We start from the raw sequence: 20,502 nt of genomic DNA on the forward strand, positions 1-20,502 counted from the left end.
GGGTTGCTGAAGGGGAGGTGGGTGGGGTGATGAGGTAACTGGGGGATGGGTATTAAAAAGGAAAACCGATGGAATGAGCACTGGGTATGTTATATGCAACTGATGAATCACTAAACTAATAATAATCACTAAGCCTCTGAAACTAATAAAAAAAATCTGAAATGTGTAAAAACTTTTTTTTTTTAGCATTTTCAAATTTATATAAAGTGAGATAATTATAAAATTATATCATGGAGATTTTAAATCAAGGAGATTTTTAAAAATCATAAAATAAAAATTAAATCAAGGAGATTTTTCTAAATAAATCACATTAGATTTAATAGTTTCTTCACTGATTCTTTGTACTGAGAAAGGGTATTTTCATTGTCCCCTTCATTCTTAAGACTAACAACAGACTTTTTGTACTCTTCAACTTCTTTCGTAGCAAGGAGCTCTTCTTTATTTACATCCAGATTTTTCTCAGCAGCTTTGATTTGGAGAAGTGTTTCCAGAATATTTTTTTCAGAGGAGCTATTGTTCCATACATACTCTTCCATGTCTGCTTCAGTCTTATCTTTCTCCCATTCTTCAGTTTTCTGAAAGGAAAAAAATGAGTTCTGAAATCTGAGAAATACGATCCAAAAACAAAGTTTTGTTTTTGTTTTAGGGAAAGAGAATCTGCAAAATGTGGAGTCCCTATGGATACTTTGTATGTGAACTTTGATTTCCCTCCCTTACAGCACTGCTATCCACCTGCACCAACTGTTTCAGGACCCCACACTCTGTAAAGTGACTACTACATTACCACTCACTAACTCTACAGAATTTATCTGGCTTGCAAATGCCACTCACAAAGCAACACTATTTCCCAAAAGAGACAGAAAACTCATTTTTTGCAGCTTTCTAATCCCTAAACTCTTAACACATCAACACTTGCACATTTCTGAGGTTAATAATAAAGAGTTGAGAAAAGACTGTATTTATCTTTGTAACATGCCTGTGGGGATGACAAGGAATACCAATCATTACAATAATATAAAAATATAAAATACATGTGTAATACATGATTTTTAGTCCTAATGACTTCATATATTCTGGAATTTTATTTTGTTATTATCTTTATTTTCTATTCCTCTAAGGGAAACAATTTTTGTTACTACTTGTTTTCTCTTTTCTTTCTTTCTTTCTTTTTTTTTTTTTTTAAAGATTTTATTTATTTATTTGATAGAGAGAGACACAGTGAGAGAGGGGGAAGCAGGGGGGAGCGGGTGAGGGAAAAGCAGGCTTCCCTTGGAGCAGGGAGCCCGATACAGGGCTCAATCCCAGGACTCTGGGATCATGACCTGAGCTGAAGGCAGATGCTTAACAACTGAACCACCCAGGCTCCCCACTAACATGTTTTTTCTTACAAAAGTTACTACTATGCTATCTTAGGGAACACTGTTAGGTTTTATAGTAATATAATTCAGATTCGTGATTTAGATGAAGATGTAACATTCTGTGAAAAATCAAGGAACGCAGCTGATAAATAATAAGCCCTGGTTCAATGAAGTGCTGAATGCCAGCCACATTCTTTTCAAACTAACATATTCTAACATAATATAACATATTAACAATATTTATTTCCAAAATAACATATTCTGAGCTATATACTATTATAGAATCATCCAATATTCTTAAAGCTTTTGAAGGTGGTAAACCCCGCAAATTAGAACGTTTCTGAAGTATTAAAAGAAAGATTTGTAAGGCTGTCAAAATTATTTTATCTCTGAAAACTCCTCTTGAAAAAGACCCCAACTTGAGCAGACAGAGCTCCAAGTCTGTTCAGAATTAAGTGAGTACCAAGGAGTCGGTTTCCACTTCTGCCTCCCTCCTGTCCCCAACCTCACTATTCGAGTCCATGAAAAAAGAAAAAGCACAAGAGGGGTGCCTGGGTGGCTCAGTGGGTTAAAGCCTCTGCCTTCCGCTCAGGTCATGATCCCAGGGTCCTGGGGCATTAGGCTCTCTGCTCAGCAGGGAGCCTGCTTCCTCCTCTCTCTCTCTCTGTTTGCCTCTCTGCCTACTTGTGATCTCTGTCTATCAAATAAATAAAAGTTTTAAAAAATCTTAAGAAACAAAAAAGGAAAAGAGAAAAAGCACAGGAAATGCATCCCTCAAAAGGTAAAGAGGAGCCCCACCAACTGCAAATAGGCCCCTGGATATGCCATGGACTCAGCTAACCCCATTTGGGTTAACTGAAGGCAAGGAAAGAGTCTCCTCCACAAAGAACCACAAGAAAAAGAAATCCTGTTTATATCCTTCAAACTAAATAACCTTTCCTTCAAGATAAACCAATAGGATGTGGAGTGTCTCCCTGACCCTCAAATTCCTTAGCCAAAGGGGCTATACTCACAACTCCCTATATACTGTTTGCCCCACCTCCCTATCCTGAATTTATAGCTGAGGAAAACATCTCAACTAACATTCTAGAAACATATTATCTGGTTGAGAATTAACTCTACACTCCTTTTTTAATCTGGCTGTGATTCACCCCATAGACTTGGCAAAGGGGCGGGTGGGTGAATAATGTGAAACAACTTCTTGTATCCTGTGCATACAAGCCTGTTGCAAATAACTTCCAACAGCCAAACTCTGAATTTTACATTAAAAAGAAAACTGACAAAATCATCCTACCCTACCTACGTTTTACTGTAATATTTGGGGAAAAAATAAATGTCAGACCCTTAAAAAAAACAAATGCCCTAAATTAAATGTATCTTTGGTCCTATCTACTCTTAGAAGTGCTTTAAATGATGAAACAGTGTCATAGTTTCTTCATAATTCTAACTTACAAATGAGTATCCTTAAGATTCCAACAAATACATTATATAAAGCACTATGTAAAACAGTCAATCTACCTCTTACTTTTTAAAAAAAATTCTAATCTACTTCATTCTTGACTGCTAGAAGACAATTAAGAAATGAACAATTTAAAAAATTATAACTTTCACCTAGTTTTATGTGGATTTTTTCACCTATTCTGAAATAGATACTTAAAGAGGTAACAAAAGTAAATTGACTGTAATCTTCATCATTTCATTTATCTTCCGCTTATGTTTGGTGTACACAATTCTAGGCTGCTTTGTCAAAGTGTTACAGTGTGCCATGCTATTGATTCCCTCGGCCCTCAGGTGGCCAGGAGACCCTGGAGCAGCGGTGCACAAGCACCCTCTTCCTTCACTGATCTCAGGAAAGACTTTTCTCTGTGTGCAGCGACACAAAAAAGGTTAGGAAATACTGCACTAAGGGATAACAAACACTTACAGGAGAAAATCATACTGTGTTAAATAGCCAGTGGTAAGTCAAAGTGACTACAATGTGTAGAAGGCATAGTTTCCTACTAATCCTACACAGACACAAAGCAGTGTTGGGCTTCAGCTGCAAGCTAAACAAAACTCATGTTTTCAACAATTCTAATAACTTTAGGATCCAAACTTTGCACAGTTGAATATAAATTCCAAGATAATGATAGTAACAATACCAATAAATTAAATACTTATATGCCACGGACCTTAAATGCTTACATATGTTAATTATTTCATATAATTCTTATTGAAACCTACTGGGTTTGATGTTAACATCTCTACAGAAAGAAAATAAAGTAATATGGAAGTTAAATAGGGGCCATAGCCACCTGGGAATGTTTCTGATTTCAGAATTTTTTACATTTTAGAAAATTAATACAGTGCATACACCATATATTTTGTTAACATTTCCAGAGAAGATCAACCACAGGACACCCTAAATCAAATACATCACCATTTTTGCAGCAACATGTATGCAGTCACACTAAATGGGATAAACAAAGGCTGTAAATGTTTTTCATCCATTCAAGTCTCATTTTGCCACCAAATAAGTTATGAAAAAACTAGCAATTTCCAAAGCTTTGGGGGTTACAGAGTTAGGGTGTGTGTGTGTGTGGTTGCTCAGGATCGCACAGGGAGGTGGTATGACACAATATTTAATATGGGCTTTGGTGTTTTACGGAACTCAGTTTACATCCTAGCTTCATCACTTACTACTGTGACAGACTTGTGTTACAGAAGAAGTGATTCCAAGGGCTGTTCTGTGAATTAAAAGAGGTAAGGAATAAAAATAAAATAAAATAGGTAAGGAATATCCATGCACTTAGAGCAACCGGCTAAGAGTAAACACTAAATAAATGCTTGCTACGAATAAAACATAGCTTATGAAGATGAATGAAAGAGAGTGGGATTCAAATCCTTGTTAGCCTACCTACAAAATGTGTTTCTATGTCAAGGGCATCACTACCCCCATCAAACAATAAATAGAAACTTTCAGTGTAAATATAAACACAAACCAAATTGTTCGAATGTTCTGCAATTATTCCCACTCACAAAATTGTATCATTATTTTTATAATGTTTAGATAAAATAGTTAAAGAAACTTTATTTCTTATCCCTGATATAAAGGTAATGTTTTTCGTGATTCTTGTAACTTCATGTCTTCTTGATAAATCCTATCACTGATTAAATTTTCCCAATTAATTGCCTATTCTTACTAAGTTATCTCCAGTTTTCCTGCAGTCTGCTTCGGATATAGGCATTTTATGTCTAATCAGATGTAGATTAGAAAACACAGACACACACGCACACAAAATAGCATTCTTGTCAAGAAAAAGAAATTTACTTTTTTGAAGTCCTGAGTTAAATGAAAGAAAATATCTTTACAGCATCTTTAGAATGTCTCTGTTTTTCAAGCAGGAAAAGTAAAAGCTAATTATTATCAATTTATTTACTTTTTGAGGGAAATCTTTACTACTCATTAATGTATAAGCTTTCACAGATGAGTAACAACCAAATAGAGCTTGTCATTGAAGAGAGAACAGAACTAACTAAAAGAGATGCTGTTCTATAAATGATATATTAGGAAGCTATTCTAAAACATCTTAATCTTTGTCAATGATATAAAGGCAGTAATACTGTCCATACTACTTGTCACGTTAGAATATTTTTCATTTCTAAGAGGTATAAATATAAAATCCTTGGGGCACCTGGGTGACTCAGTCAGTTAAACACCCAACTCTTGATTTCTACTCAGGTGATGATCTTAGGGTCCTGGGATGGAGCCCCCAGTAGGGCTTCCTCCTCAGCAGGGAGTCTACTTGGGAATCCCTCTCTTTCTGCCCCTCCCCCACTCTCACTCTTTCTCTAAAATAAATTTTAAAATCTTAAAAAAAAAAAAGATATCAGAGTTACAGAATCAGTGATGACTAGACGAATGTGAATTCCAGGCTGCAAGGATGTGAGAAGGATCCTTCTGAAAATCCTTAAACATTTTCTTTCCTGAGGGCATTTTCCAATTCTGTACAAGACTGGCACTTGGCAAATGCAGGATTCTTCTTGGGTATAGAGGAATACGTGAAATTTGAGCTGTTACACAGGGCTCTATAAAACAGACTGGAACTGAAGAATCCCAAACATGACTGGTTTTAGTTCTGGGGTTACTTATGGAGAAGCTGGGAAATCATAATCACACCTCTAAAAAGCAAAGTAAAATCCCCCATAATCTCAGAATGTTTAGGAGACAAAGTCGTACTAGAAGGAAGAAGTGTGTTTTAAATGCACAGCCAATCACCCTTTTTTTTTTTTTTAAATTTATTTATTTGACAGAGATCACAAGTAGGCAGAGAGGCAGGCAGAGAGAGAGAAGGGGAAACAGACTCCCTACCAAGCAGACAGCCTGATGTGGGACTTGATCACAGGACCCTGAGATCATGACCTGAGCTTAAGGCAGAGGCTTAACCCTCTGAGCCACCCAGGCACCCCCTACCCCAATCACCCTTTTAAAACATCTACCAGATTCTGTTTCAAGGTTAGAGGTTACCAAGCTAAGCTCAAAACTTCTGAAAAGTACAAATGACTCTACAGCAGATATAGAAGTTGATTAACCAAGTTCCCAATCAAAAGCCTTGAAGGCTATGCCTAAGGAAGAGCTGGATGGGATTAATAACAGTCTAGATAGAGCAGAAGTCAGAATTAATGAATGCCAAAACAGACCAACACAAAACTACATTGCTATATATATCAGATCTGTACTATGGGATTATAACTATGAGATTCTGAAATCTTTTTATATTTTATGATATAACTCCAAGATTCCCAATGATTCTACTTAACAAGTTCCAACAAATCTTAACATATTTCTTATAGACTGAATGCTTGGGTCTCCGCCCCCCCAATGCCCACCCTAAATTCTTGTAGGAATGGAATTCCCAAATGGTGGCATTGGAGGTGGGGTCTTTGGGAGATGCATAGGTCATGAGGTGGAGCCCTCATGAATGAGATTAACACCCTTGTGAAAGAGCTTCCAGAGAAAACCCTTGCCCCTTCTGCCATGTGAGGAGACAGCAAACGATAGGTGTTTATGAAACAGGAAATGAGCCCTCACTAGACACCCAACCTGCCAATGATTTGATCTTAGATATCTCAAACTTCAAAAAAACAAGAAACAAATTTCTTTTGTTTATAAACAGACCAGTCTGTGGTACTGTGTTATAGCAACCTAAATGGAATAAGATAATGTCTTATACAAATAAAAATCAAAACTTATTTTTTAAGTTTGCAATAACAAATTTTGGGAAATTTAGTCTGGATCAATTTTCTTAAATAAGTTTATTTATTTATTTATTATTTTTTAAAAGATTTTATTTATTTATTTGACAGATCACAAGCAGGCAGAGAGGCAGACAGAGAGAGAGGAGGAAGCAGGCTCCCCGCTGAGCAGAGAGCCCAATGCGGGGCTCGATCCCAGGACTCTGGGATCATGACCTGAGCCGAAGGCAGAGGCTTTAACCCACTGAGCCACCCAGGCGCCCCAAATAAGTTTATTTAAAAGCCTATAATTTTCACCATCTAAAACATAATTTTTCTATAACTTCAAACTTAAAGAACTAATAGTGTTAAATTTCACAAAAATAATCTGATACCATAGACTTCCTGATGGAAGAGCACAATACTAATTACACAGTAGTTTTTAAAAAGTCAAAATAGAATCTGATGAAGCTCTAGATACAACTATCAACTTAAAAAATTATAGTATGGTGATACAATCAGCAGAATTCAAATGATGGGAAAGCCCACAGCAAACAAGAGCCCAAGGTTTCTTCAACAAATAAATTGCAATGAAAGAGCTCAACAGACAAAACTCCCTTTCGGTCTGTGACTGCTCCTGCATAATCTTTCACAAAACATTTCCTGAGAACCCACCATGTGCTAGGCAGTACGGGGAGAAGCAGGATGTCTCTAGGTACCCTGGCTAAAAATGAATGTTTTCATATCCAAGTATTTTAGAAAAAGGGTACCTATGCTTGTTCGTATTAGGCATCTGCTGATGAAATAAAAAACAGAAAAAAAAAATCCTCATTATTCAAATACAATAATAATGTAGTGGAACAAAATCCAATTTTTTAAAAAAGATTTTATTTATTTATTTGACAGACAGAGATCACAGGTAGGCAGAGGCAGGCAGAGAGAGAAGCAGGTCCCCGCCGAGCAAGGAGCCTGTTGCAGGGCTTGATCCCAGGACCCTGAGATCATGACCTAAGCCGAAGGCAGAGGTTTTAACCCACTGAGCCACCCAGGCGCCCCCAAAATCCAATTTATAAGCTAATTCTTTTCTTTTCTTTTTTTCCTAATTCTTTCTTTCTTTTTTTAGAGAGAAAGGGCACATGCTAGCAGGGGGAGGAGCAGAGGAAGAGGGACAAGCCAACCTAGTGCTGTGCACGGAGCCCAACTGGGGGCTTGATCCTATGACCCTGAAATCATGACCTGAGCCAAAAATCAAGAGTCCAACACTCCATTGACTGAACCACCCAGGCACCTCTAAGTTAATAATTTTCTATGAGGCTAAATACATTTTGTTTTTGTGATTTAAAGGAGTCTATTACAGAAAATTTCAAACACATACAAAAGAGATAGCACTATATAAACTCTCACGTACTCATCAACCAGTCTCTCTCCACCGCACCCCCTAAGATTTTGTTTATTTATTTGAAAGACAGCAAGAGAAAGAGCAAAAGAGATAGAGAGCATGAGTGGGTTAAGGGGCAGGGAGAGAAGCAGACTCCTGGCTGAGCAGGGAACCCAATGCAGGGCTTGATCCCAGGACTCCGGGATCATGACCTGAGCTGAAGGGAGATGCTTAACCAACTGAGCCACCCAGGCGCCCCAAGAGTTTCTTCTTTTGAAGTGTAGCTGCAATATATTAATTTTAAAGTATAAATAATATCATCTTCAAATTACTGGGTGGCAATTAAAAATATCACTAACCTTAAATTGATCACCATTTAGGCAGAGTTTGATTAACCTATAGACTCCTATTTTAATACTTCAACCACTAAACATTTATAATTTTAGCATTTAATTTGTATGAGTGTGTATATAATACATATACACATATCTGGGCTCTCTTTTTTCTTCCCTGCCTACAACGAGAGAACCTGCTCTGACTACAACCCTAGAGGAAGCAACCTTTCATTCTACACGATCTGTTCTCCTTTCTACAAAGCCTCAATTATTCATTTGCTCAATAAATCTTTATTGCACAACTACCCTGCCAGGCACACACTGTGCTGTCCTGCAATTGCCAGTCTAGTAGGAAACCTGGAGTTGAGTAGGAGCCAATCAAATGGAAGACTGCAACCCCAGCAGAGAAAAGAGCATCCAGAAAGACCTGGAGATAGCAAAGACCTCAGTATAATCACGGAACTGAATGGAGGCCAAGGTGAGGAAAGCAGCATGGGATGAATATAGCTATTAGAATACTTACTTTAGAATACTTACTACGTATGTCAGCACCATACATACAATAATTCACTTAACTTCCACAACAACCCTATGAGGTAGTACTATTACTATCTGCTTTATAGACCAAAAACTGAAGCCCAGACCCATTAAATAATTTGCCAAATCATACTGCTTTTTAGTGGCAGAACAACATATTCCAAGGAACACAGATACACTGTAAAAAAGAATATAAAGAACAAAAGAATAATTTAATTGCATCTATCACCTTTTTGTCCTCTTGTAAGCATAAATTCAATACAAAGAAAAACACTGCATTCCATGCATTGGTCAGTGTATTCTGATGTAACAGAAGGCAAAGAAATAGCTGTTCCACTGAACACACAAAGTTGTCACCTTTTACCATCTTAATTACAGCTCCCTTTGCCTAGAACATGAATCACAGTAATATTCCACTTCTCATGATTATAAGTAAGGCATTGTGCTACATGAGGAAAAAACAGTTTAAGCATTAGAAGAAAATTCAAGTTATTTGAAAATCATAAAAAATAAGAAGAGGTAAATATCCATAGTGGATTTTTTACAAAAAGAAAGACTACTGCCAATTCTTTCAGTTACCATGGCCAAATGTTTAACTGAGTATGTCAAGGAACTCGATTTAATTCAGATTGGTTTTTTAAAAATTTACTGAATGCTATTTTGTCAGACATTGTACTCGGGGTTGGGAATGCAACAATAAATGAAAGATACGTCCTTCTCCTCAGTAATCTCACAGTCTAACAGGGTCAGTCAGACAATTACCATAGAAGCAATAAAAAGAATGCTAACAGGAGGAGGAGGAAAGGATACACTGATAACTTCTAGAACGGGCTACATCTGAAGTGTATTAAAAGATTCATATGAATCGGCAAGGCTGATCAATTTGAAAAAGGGATCATAAGCAGAAAGAACAGCATATGTAAAGTTATAAAAGAACACATTATGTTCATTACGGCTGAGATACAGAATACATAGCTTATAATTCCTGAGAACTGGTAATGAGGTGGCAAACTGTTGTGAACAGACAGGCTATGTAGGTTAGATTTTATCCTGGGTAATAGGGAACCACTCACTGAAGGACTTTATAAAGCAATATGACACAATAGATTTGCTTTTTAGAAACAATTACTTTAACAGAAATCCAGAAGATAGACGGGATGGGAAAATCAATAAGGCTATTACAGTTAAAAGATGATGAAGACTCAGAGTGGTAGCAGTAGGCAACAGGAAGAGAAAATATTTTTAAAGGATGTAATATGATGTTTTCCCTGACAGCAAAGAGAAGTGTCACCTTAATTGTGCCATCATCCAAGAATACAGAACAGCTGCCTATTGCCTAACACATCAAGTCAAAAAAGTCTGTATCATGGACAAATTTTTTTGCCCTTCTTCTTTTTTTTTTTTTTTTTAATGATCTTATTTATTTATTTGAGAGAGAGAGAGCAAGTAAGAGAGAGCATGAGAGGGTAGATGGTCAGAGGAAGAAGCGGACTCCCTGTGGAGCTGGGAGCCCAATGCGGGACTCAATCCTGGGACTCCAGGATCATGACCTGAGCTGAAGGCGGTCACTCAACTAACTGATACTAGACACATATACAAAAACCATCTTAAAAGAGATATACCAGCCTTCTGTGTAGTTTCTTTATTAAGAAGACTCAAAGATTGGGGAAATTATTCACAATCAGAACTTATATCAGACTCCTCTGTGGAGACTTTAAAATGAAACCTTCCTGAGTTTCACCACTAGAGATGTTAATTATGTAGAGTTCATGGATCCGTCATTTAAAAAAAGCTTCCCAGGTGAGTCTAATGCAACCACTACCTGAAAACAGGTTAGGGGGATAAATTTTCTTTCCTTTTTCTTTTTTTAAAAAGATTTTATTTATTTGAGAGAAAGAGCACAAGCAGGGGGAGAGGCCAAGGGAGAGGGAAAAGTAGGCTCGCCCCTGAGCAGGGCGCCTAATAGAGGGCTTTCCATCCCAGGACACTGGGATCATGACCTGAGCTGAAGCCAGAAGCTTAACCAACTGAGCCACCCAGGTGCCCTGGAAATAAATTTTCAACTGTCAATTGTTCAGTTTGAGAACATAGTAAGCTAGCAGCTAAAGTGCAGATTTGATTTCATCTCTTATTTAATAGTCTGTTTTAATGGAAGTCAAAGTTGAATAACACTAAATATGATACCATGGGAAGAATATGAACTTTGAAGCTGCAGTTCAAGTCTCGAGTCCCTCAGCCAACAAACTCTGTAAACTTGAGAAAAACTATGTATCTCTCTAAATCTTGATTTCTCAATTTATATCATGAAGAGGTTGTAACAGATAAATCTGATTCCTGATCTTCAACGTCAGTACTAATTTAAAATGGATGGACACACTAAACACTATTGTGTTCAGAAAAAAGACACCATTTTAAAGCACTTTTTAAAAATGGAGCTCCTCAGAGCACCTGGGCAGCTCAATCAGATAAGCGTCTGCCTTCGGCTCAAGTCATGATCCCAGGATCCTCGTATGGAGACCGGCATGCGGCTCCCTGCTCAGCGGGAAACTGCTTCTCCCTCTCTCCCCTGCTCATCATGCTCATCTCTCACTATCTCTATGTCAAATAAATAAATAAAATCTTAAAAAAAAAAAAAAAATGGAGCTCCTCTCTCACTCCTCATCCCCTTTTTGGTTTCCTTTTTATTTTTAACTAGGGTGATCATTTGGAAAGCAAAGGTAAAAAAGAAAGAGACACAGGTGACTCCTGGAGCAAGACTAAAAATTTCTTTTAAAACGAAAGCCAAGGGGAGCCTAGGTGGCTCAGTCAGTTAAGTGTCGAACTCTTGATTTTGGCTCAGGTCATGATCTCAGGACTGTGATACCAAGCCCCACATCTGGCTGGGTGCTAGATTTGGAGCCTGCTTAAGATTCTTTCTTTCCTAGAATGAATGAAACAAGATGGGATTGGGAGGGAGGCAAACCATAAGTGACTCAATCTCACAAAACAAACTGAAGGTTGCTGGGGGGAGGGGGTTTCCGAAAGGGGGGTGGGGTTATGCACATTGGGGAGGGTATGTGCTATGGTGAGTGTTGTGAAGTGTGTAAACATGGCGATTCACAGACCTGTACCCCTGGGGATAAAAATACATTATATGTTTATAAAAAAGAAAAAGAAAAAAAAAAAGATTCTTTCTCTCCTCTCTGCTCCCTCTCTAAAAATAACAATAACAATAATAAAAATAAAAATAAATTAAATAAAGGCCAGATGTGCTATTTGCCTGGAATCAAGGAAAAGGTAGCAAGTAAGCACTCTTTATTGTTACTGCTCTACTACAAATGCTCAGACTCATCATGGGAATCCAATTAATGTATTTAGTTATTTTTTTCTTTAATAAACACTGTAATATTAGTTTATGCATGATTAGATTACTCAGAAGTTTATGCATAAATACATTTCACATTGAAAAGATGTACCCTGTTACAGCAGCCATTATTTTTCTATAATACAGAGGATACTACCATAGTCAAATATAAATTAGCATCAGGAAATAAACTCATAGAAGCAAATGTTTGTGGAAAACTTCCAAAACAATAAGGAATTAAGAATACTTTGTAAATATTTGAGAAAACATAATCAAATGAAAAGCAAACCTAATCTACACATAAATCATACATCCATGAAAATTAAGTATCTCAAACTGTTGCAAAGATATTTTTTATAAACTGGGCACAATTATGATTGCTGATTATTAACAATTTTATCAATAGATCATTAAGCTGGAACAGTAAGCTAATCATTGCTAAGATCTAACAAGTATGCTACGTTTTTACTAAAAAGGGAGTTTGATACTTTGTCACCTTACTTTTGAAGACTTCTACTTCAAAAGGCTATGGAAATCGGCACCTGGATGGCTCAGTGGGTTAAAGCCTCTGCCTTCGGCTCAGGTCATGATCCCAGGGTCCTGGGATCAAGCCCTGCATTGGGTTCTCTGCTCCGCAGGGAGCCTGCTTCTTCCTCTCTCTCTCTGCCTGCCTCTATGCCTACTTGTGATCTCTGCCTGTCAAATAAATAAATAAAATCTTTAAAAAAAAAAAAAAGGTCTATGGAAATCTAAAAGAATGGACAACTATTATTAAACATTCAGTGTTCTTATATAGCACTGACCTAGATACTATAAAGAACAAAATACAGTAAGGTTGGATATATGCTAATGAGGACCTTATGATCAGTCAGAAAGACAAAACATACATGGAATAACAAAAACACACATGGGAAACAGTCAACTGTTTCCAGTCATACATGGCACAACTGTCTGTGGTCAAGGGCCCTATGAACCAATATAGATGAGACAGTATAACTTCCTATTTATGTGAGATAGGAGTTACGCAAAGAATAAAAGGCTCAAATTCATCTGTTGAATTAATATCCAAAATATATGAAGAACTCATAACAACTCAAGCAGAAAAACAATTTGAGAATGAGAAGATCTAAATACCCACTTTTCCAAAGACATACAGATGGCCTGAAAGACACATGAAAAGATGTTCCACATCAGTCACCAGTGAAATGCAAATCAAAAGGACAATGAAAGACAATGAAAGAACACTTCACACCGGTTACAATGGTTATTCTCAAAAAGACAAGAAATAACAAGTATTGATAAAGATAGGGAGAAAACTGCTGGTGGGAATGTAAATTGGTACAGCCACTGTGGAAAACAGTACAGAAGTTCCTCAAGAAATTAAAAATATAACTATCACAAGATCAAGCAACTCCACTTTCACAAGATCAAGCAACTCCACTTCTGGGTATACATCCAAAGAAAAGGAACATTAACTTGAAAAAATACCTGCACCCTCAAGTTCACTGCAACATTATTTACAATAGCCAAGACATGGAAACAATCTCTGTGTACAATGATGGATAAACCGATAAAGAGTTAAGTGTGTATGTATGCAAGCATACATACATATACACTATGGACTATTATTCAGCCAAAAAAAGGAACTCCTACCATCTGTGACAACATGAATGGCTCTTGAAGGCATTAAGCTAAGTGAAAAAAAGTCAGAGAAAGATATAGAACATATGATCTCATTTATGTGTGGAATCTAAAACACCTCAACGTATAGCAACAGAACAAACTGGTGGCTGCTAGAGGCTAGGGTTGAGCAAAGTGAGTGAAGATGGTTAATAGGTACAAACTTCCAGTTAGAAAGCAAATCATGGGGATGTCATGTACACCATGGTGACTACAGTTAATAATACTGTACTGCATATTTGAAAGTTACTAAGAGTAAATTTCAAAAGTTCTCATCACAAGAAAAAAACATTTGTAACTATATGCAGTGATGAGTGGATGAATGCTAACTAGACATAATGTGATCATTTCATAACATATGTTATGGAAGCATTACACTTTACCACCTGAAACAAATATAATATTATACATCAATTATATCATAAAAAATAGGCTCAAAGCAGGTATCAACTGAAGTGTTGAAGGATATACAATAAGTAGAAAAATTAAAAATTAAATAGTAACCTATACAACATCGTAAACTATATAACAACACTTTTGTAATATTTACTACTAAACCTTGTTTCTACTAGTGTTCCTCAATGGAAAAGACAAAGTCTTCCTCCTTATATATTAAACCCCATATGCAACAACACTAAGCAAGTAATAGGCAACCAGTAAACTTTTACCCCATCAATCAATAAACAGTTCATTTTAATGAAAGTACACCTGACATTTGCTATACGGATGGTTTACTATTTCATAAACATTAAAAAAGTGAAAGGGGTACTTTCTTAAACAACTAGTAAAATGCTACCTCAGCTCAATTTTGCCCTCTGGATACAATTTTACACTCTGTAAATAAGCCATACAACCTGTTCACAACCTGGCTCTGACTTGTTTTCCTGGTCTCAACTCCTTACCTCTGCCCTATCAGCCTTACACCCCGGCCACACCCAACTTCCGCCGGCTCTCTACATCCACAAGGCCAGAGTCCTTCACCCACTGCTCTACTGCATCTTCCTATTTATCTTCCAAAACCAGTCACCAGTTCTTGTGAAGCTTCCAGGGAGAATTAATACTCATCAGCGGCTCTCACAACACCGTGTTCCTACCTCCGTTACTGAGTGAAACAGACTACGTTATAACTTACTGGTTCTCTCCAGAAATAAAGGTACCTAAAGGCAGAGCTCTTTCACGTTCATAGTCTGAGCAATACCTAGCACTGTACGTGGTACACAAGACAAAATTACTGCTGAATGCAGGAAAGAGTACACAACATTACAAACATCATTCAAGAGTTCTTTACTGGGGCGCCTGGGTGGTTCAGTGGGTTAAGCCACTGCCTTCGGCTCAGGTCATGATCTCAGGGTCCTGGGATCGAGTCCCGCATCGGGCTCTCTGCACAGCAGGGAGCCTGCTTCCCTCTCTCTTTCTGGCTGCCTCTCCATCTACTTGTGATTTCTCTCTGTCAAATTAATAAATAAAATCTTTAAAAAAAAAAAAAGAGTTCTTTACTATCACCTGGAAATATACGTGCATTCCATGTATTCCACACATCATAAGGAACTCACAGACCAAACATTAAATGGTGATGATGGAGCTGCAAAAGGACTCTTCATTATCAGATACGTCTGCGATAAGGTCTGCTTTAAAAATGAACTTTTTTTTTTTAACGATTTTATTATTTGAGATAGAGAGAAAGGGAGAAGCAGGATCTCCACAGAGCAGGGAGCCTAACATGGGGCTCAATCCCAGGATCCTGGGATCATGACCTGAGCTGAAAAGAGATGCTTAACCAATTGAGCCACCCCACTGCCCCTGAACTTCTTACTTTGACATGAACTCTTTACTTCAAAAATGAACTCTGAGGGGCGCCTGGGTGGCTCAGCGGGTTAAAGCCTCTGCCTTCGGCTCAGGTCATGATCCCAGGGTCCTGGGGTCGAGCCCTACATTGGGCTCTCTGCTCAGTGGGAAGCCTGCTTCCTCCTCTCTCTCTCTCTCTGCCTGTCTCTCTGCCTGCTTGTGATCTTTCTCTGTTAAATAAATAAATAAAATCTTAAAAAAAAAAAAATGAACTCTGAGTCTGAAATTACCCGACTCAGAAGTTTGTTATGTGCCTTTCCAGAACCAATTTAGTATAAAGCTAGATGTATTTTTGACTAGCAATAAGACTATCATGGAATCCACATAAGACAGTTGAAAATTCAAATTTAAAAAAGGAACTTTTAGTAATTAAATATCAAATTATTCAAGAATCCTTGGAATTTGATTTCAGATCTCTATAAAGTAAGTGTTTTTTTTCTTCCCCCAGTGTCTATCTTTTGTGCAAATCATTTTACAAAATGTTTCATCTGATCATTTCTTAACCAAATTACTTGTGGAAGCTTTAAAGAATATCATGGCACGAAGTTAAAATCTAGGAAGTTTTGTTATTATCAGCATGTCAGAATGCTGAGAAGGATACCTGTTCTAAAAATTCAAATACAACAGGGTACAGATCTGATTACCTATATAAAGTCTCTGTCAAGTTAAATGGGAATAAATTAATTTGAAATCCAAAGACAAATCTTTCTTCCTTTTAGTATTAACAATAATGTTAATAGCCACCATTTACTGAGGGCCTGCTACCTGCCAGACATTTCATGCAAATTCTACCCGAAAACACTTAGAAGAAAAGTGAACCTAGGAGGCCAAATAGCTGGCCAAAGCTACATAGGAAGTAATGGAATTCAAATCCAGGTCAATCAGGTTCCAAAGGATAAAAGTTAATTCACTCCTATGCTAACAACATGTCATACTGAAAGACTGAAACAAATTTCTACAACTCTCTTTCCTTCTTTGAACTGTGGAAGGATAAATGGTCTAAAGCATGTCTCATCACCTCCTAGCACTGCCATAACCATTCTTTAACTCACTGCTTGAAGTCTACGGTATGTGAAATCTATGCTTTTCAACATTTACTTTGATACTTCCAAAGTTAAACTGTTTGAATAGCATACAGTAGTAAATTTCTTTATCCTCAAGTCTAGATGAACACGTTTTCATAGAAGTTTCCGAACTGTGTGCTACATAAAATCAACTACTTTCCCCTCAACACTTAGAGGTAACCTCCACAAAAAGGTTAAAAAGCCAGAAAATTAAGAGCAGCTTACTTTTAGGTATTAAATACTCCGAAACTAGTTAAAAAGAAATGGATTAAAAGGGGGTTCTCTAAATATTTGATTAAATACCAGTTTGGTAACATCAATTTCAAGTCTGAATTCCAGAAAGGAAGGAAAGTGAAGGAAAAAAGAACTTCAATTCAATAAAAATTCTGTTCCACCAGCTCTGCAAAATTTCACGGCTCATCTGCATTCTCTTAAAGCTTCTTCATTGATGGTACTTATTTAGAAAGGATTAAGAGCCAAGTTTAATACAGAAATTATTTAATTATATCTGTTTAGGACAGATGTATGTGGCCACTTATTCTGGCATCAAAGTAAATAGCATTAAAGATCAAAGGCTACTTGTGTGAATCCAGAATACAAACTTGTTTGGATTCTATGTCATGGAACCACAGAAAGAATCCAGTAAGTCAACTTTCACTGAATTTATTTATGCCTGTCATTTCCTTTGGGGCAAATTCAATTTACAGGCTGCTGGCAAAAGAGACTCAAAACTGGTCAGTTTTTATTGTTTGGTATTAACTCTTTCAGGATCAGCCATAGAGCTATAGCTAATTCAACCATGTTGCTGGTTCAAAAGAGAACTTAATTACATTAAGCCAAAGGCATTTATAAAATCAACTGACAGGAAAGAGAGATTAACTGCTATTATGATGTTGCTCCTGAAGCCAGGAACTAGAAAATCTGGATAAAATATGATAATTAGAATACCTCAGAAGAGAAAAGCTACCAGCTACTTTTTGTTCTTTAGTAACCTGGCAACAAAATTTCCTTTTCTTTTCTTTTCCACTTAAGCTCTTGTGCTACAGTTTTACTGTTATTATGAAGAGAATGCTGTGAGCAGTCTGGAGAATGGTTGCATGTGTTTACTCAATTACAACAACTCAGGGATGGCAGGAGATTCCCAAGGGCATCTAATCCAACTATCTATCCACAGAGAGTGATCCTTTCACCACCATATCTCCATTAAGTAGCCAAAGGATGGAATGTTCTCTACCAATTAAAAGTAGCACACTCCATCTTTAGAGGACTCTCTTAGAAAGTTTGTACTCAGTGACAAAGTCTGTTTCTCTATTGCTTTTACCTTGTTGTAATACCTAAAAGTCATGAAAAACAAATCTAACCTTTCTTTAATATGAAGTCCTTCAAACATCTAAAGAGAGTGACACTCTCCTATTTCCATTCCTTCATATGTTCCTAATAGAAAATACTACTGAGTCCCATGTCTGTTAGGCAAGCTGCAAAAAAATTAATTTATGCATATTTTAAATTATTTTAATTTTTAAAAATAATATTTAAAACTTTGAGTTACCCAAACTATTAGATACCAACTTTAAATTAGTAAGTTGATGCTCAAGCAAAAACTTCCTTATAAATAAATGTGTATGCCTGTATTAAATCTCAAAAAACTCAGACACAAGACTATTTTTAATACTAAAATTAAATAAATAATTGCCCTTAATTGTCCCTAATGTAAACTAGTGAAATGTTCACACAAAAGGCTATGTGTTAACTAAAAATTTTAATAAATATTTAAAATACCTTTCTATAAAGTTTTGGGGCTTTGTTATGAAGTTTATTTGAACAGCAGGATGCATTCTAAATTCTTGAGTTATACAGATGAACTCCCTTCTATAACTTTGATAACTTTCAGCCAAAGTCAAACAAAAGAAAAAAAAAATTCAGATCTTCTAAACGAAGACAGAAACTCTGAATTTTAAAGGCATTTAGTATTTGGTCATCTGATTTCTGTAAGATGGAACTGAGATGGACTGCATAATCTATTTCAAGGTCCTCAATTTCAATGTCAGTAGAAATTATTTATAACATTTCATCTGTAGTTTAGTGGTTCATTAAATCCTCAACCGACTAACTGTCACAGACTGTTTTGAAATGTTAACACCATCTAAATTATCCTGACAAAATTATTAAACATTCACACACAATCACTTACCCAAGACTCATGGTATAAAACTGTTAGCAGATAGAGTGCATAATCATAATTCTGTCTCTTTAAAGGGCACCTGTAAGAGAAAGAGAGAGAAGAAGTCAAAATTTTAAAAATTCAGTACATAAAATAATTTGCAAAATATACAAACACTAAATACAAAGGATAACTTCTATTCAGGTATTCTCTATATTCAGGGAATATCCTACCTTTTATTTCTCTTTGTTTTCATCACTAATGGGAGTTATTTGTATCTGATAATAGTTTTACACTATTTTTAATATGACTGTGTCCAATCCAAGTGCCCTTCACAATCTTGGGGCTAAGAGTCTGCTGGACAGTGTGAGTGTATCTACTGAGTTCATTTTAAAAATAGAGATAGACTAAAGACAGTGGCTAATCAAAACGTTCATCTTGATTTCTCCAGAGCCAAGTTTTAAAAAAAAATAAGCTATACTATTCAATGCTATACTGAAGTTGTTGTATTTAAAATAGAATTAATGACCTAATACTAGATAAAACTTCTATATAAATATGAGATAACAAATTAAGCTTTTAGAAATCATTAATTCCAATTTCTTTAAATATAAAATAAAATCATCATTTGACAGGAGCATATCGGTGGCTCAGTAAGTTAAGCATCTGCCTTTGGCTCAGGTCATGATCCCAGGGTCCTGGGATGGAGTCCCATGTTGGACTCTGCTCAGTGGGGAGCCTGCTTCTCCCTCTGCCTGCTGCTCCCCCTGCTTGGACTCACTCTCTCCCTCTTTCTGTCAATTAAATAAATAAAATCTTAAAAAAAAAAACAAAACCATCACATGACAAGTGACTTTAACAGTACTCTGCTTATTCTACATATTTAGGTTTAATAGTTCTCTAAATAGTTGCTAACATAAACACACACCCACACCCACCAACACTGGAAAACTTAGGGAAAAATTCTGTCAGATACTTACAGAATTTCAAAGAGCAACACATTAAAAGTAATTTTTTAAGATGCACAAACTAAAAACTCAACCTTATTTTACATTTTCTAAAGACAGTAAAAAAGAATATTACTAATATATCTCAAATCTATTTTCCCCCATACTATAATACTCTAAAACCAGGGTTCCCAAGTTTTTTCCACCCCTCATTATTGCCTTCATTTATATATGCCATACTACTACTTCTCACCATTAAGAAGGAGGACATAAAACTTAAATGACTTCCAAGAGCTTTGAAACTAGAATGGGAAGGGAGAGAAGATATCTGCCCACTTGCTTTTCTCTAAAGGCAGGTCTTTATATTTTGACATAATTCAGAAACAGCCAAATATGGTAAGATAAAAATAAAATAATCCTGGGGCACCTGGGGGCTCAGTCAGTTAAGTGTCTGACTCTTGATTTTGCTCAGGTCACGATCTTGGGGTCACAAGATCATGCCCCGTGTTGGGCTCCGTGGTGGGCATGGAGCCTGTTTAAGATTCTCTCTCTCCCCCTTTCCTTCTACCCTTCCCCGCCTTCCAGAAACAGAAATAAAATAACCCTTTTGTAAAAACATACCAATAACCCTTCTTCACCT

The 20,502-nt window shown here is 36.6% G+C and overlaps 1 protein-coding gene across 3 annotated transcripts in view; it reads right to left on the reverse strand.

The window, feature by feature from the left end:
- Positions 1–291: 291 nt before the first annotated feature.
- The window catches only part of LOC309868561 (small ribosomal subunit protein mS35-like), a 44,642-nt gene continuing 24,431 nt past the window's right edge, over positions 292–20,502 (reverse strand). For 2 of the 3 annotated variants that reach the window (XM_082738557.1, XM_082738558.1), the window contains exons 7-8: positions 18,946–19,015; positions 292–575 (exon numbers count right to left, since the gene is read on the reverse strand). In XM_082738557.1, coding sequence (XP_082594683.1) covers positions 306–575; positions 18,946–19,015 — 340 coding nt within the window. In that variant the 3' untranslated portion in view covers positions 292–305. The remainder of the gene's footprint in view (positions 576–18,945; positions 19,016–20,502) is intronic. The other variant, XM_082738559.1, reaches the window with a different exon arrangement.

Source organism: Mustela nivalis (assembly GCF_964662115.1).
Source record: "Mustela nivalis genome assembly, chromosome: 7".
In the NCBI taxonomy this organism is placed as follows: Eukaryota; Metazoa; Chordata; class Mammalia; order Carnivora; family Mustelidae; genus Mustela; species Mustela nivalis.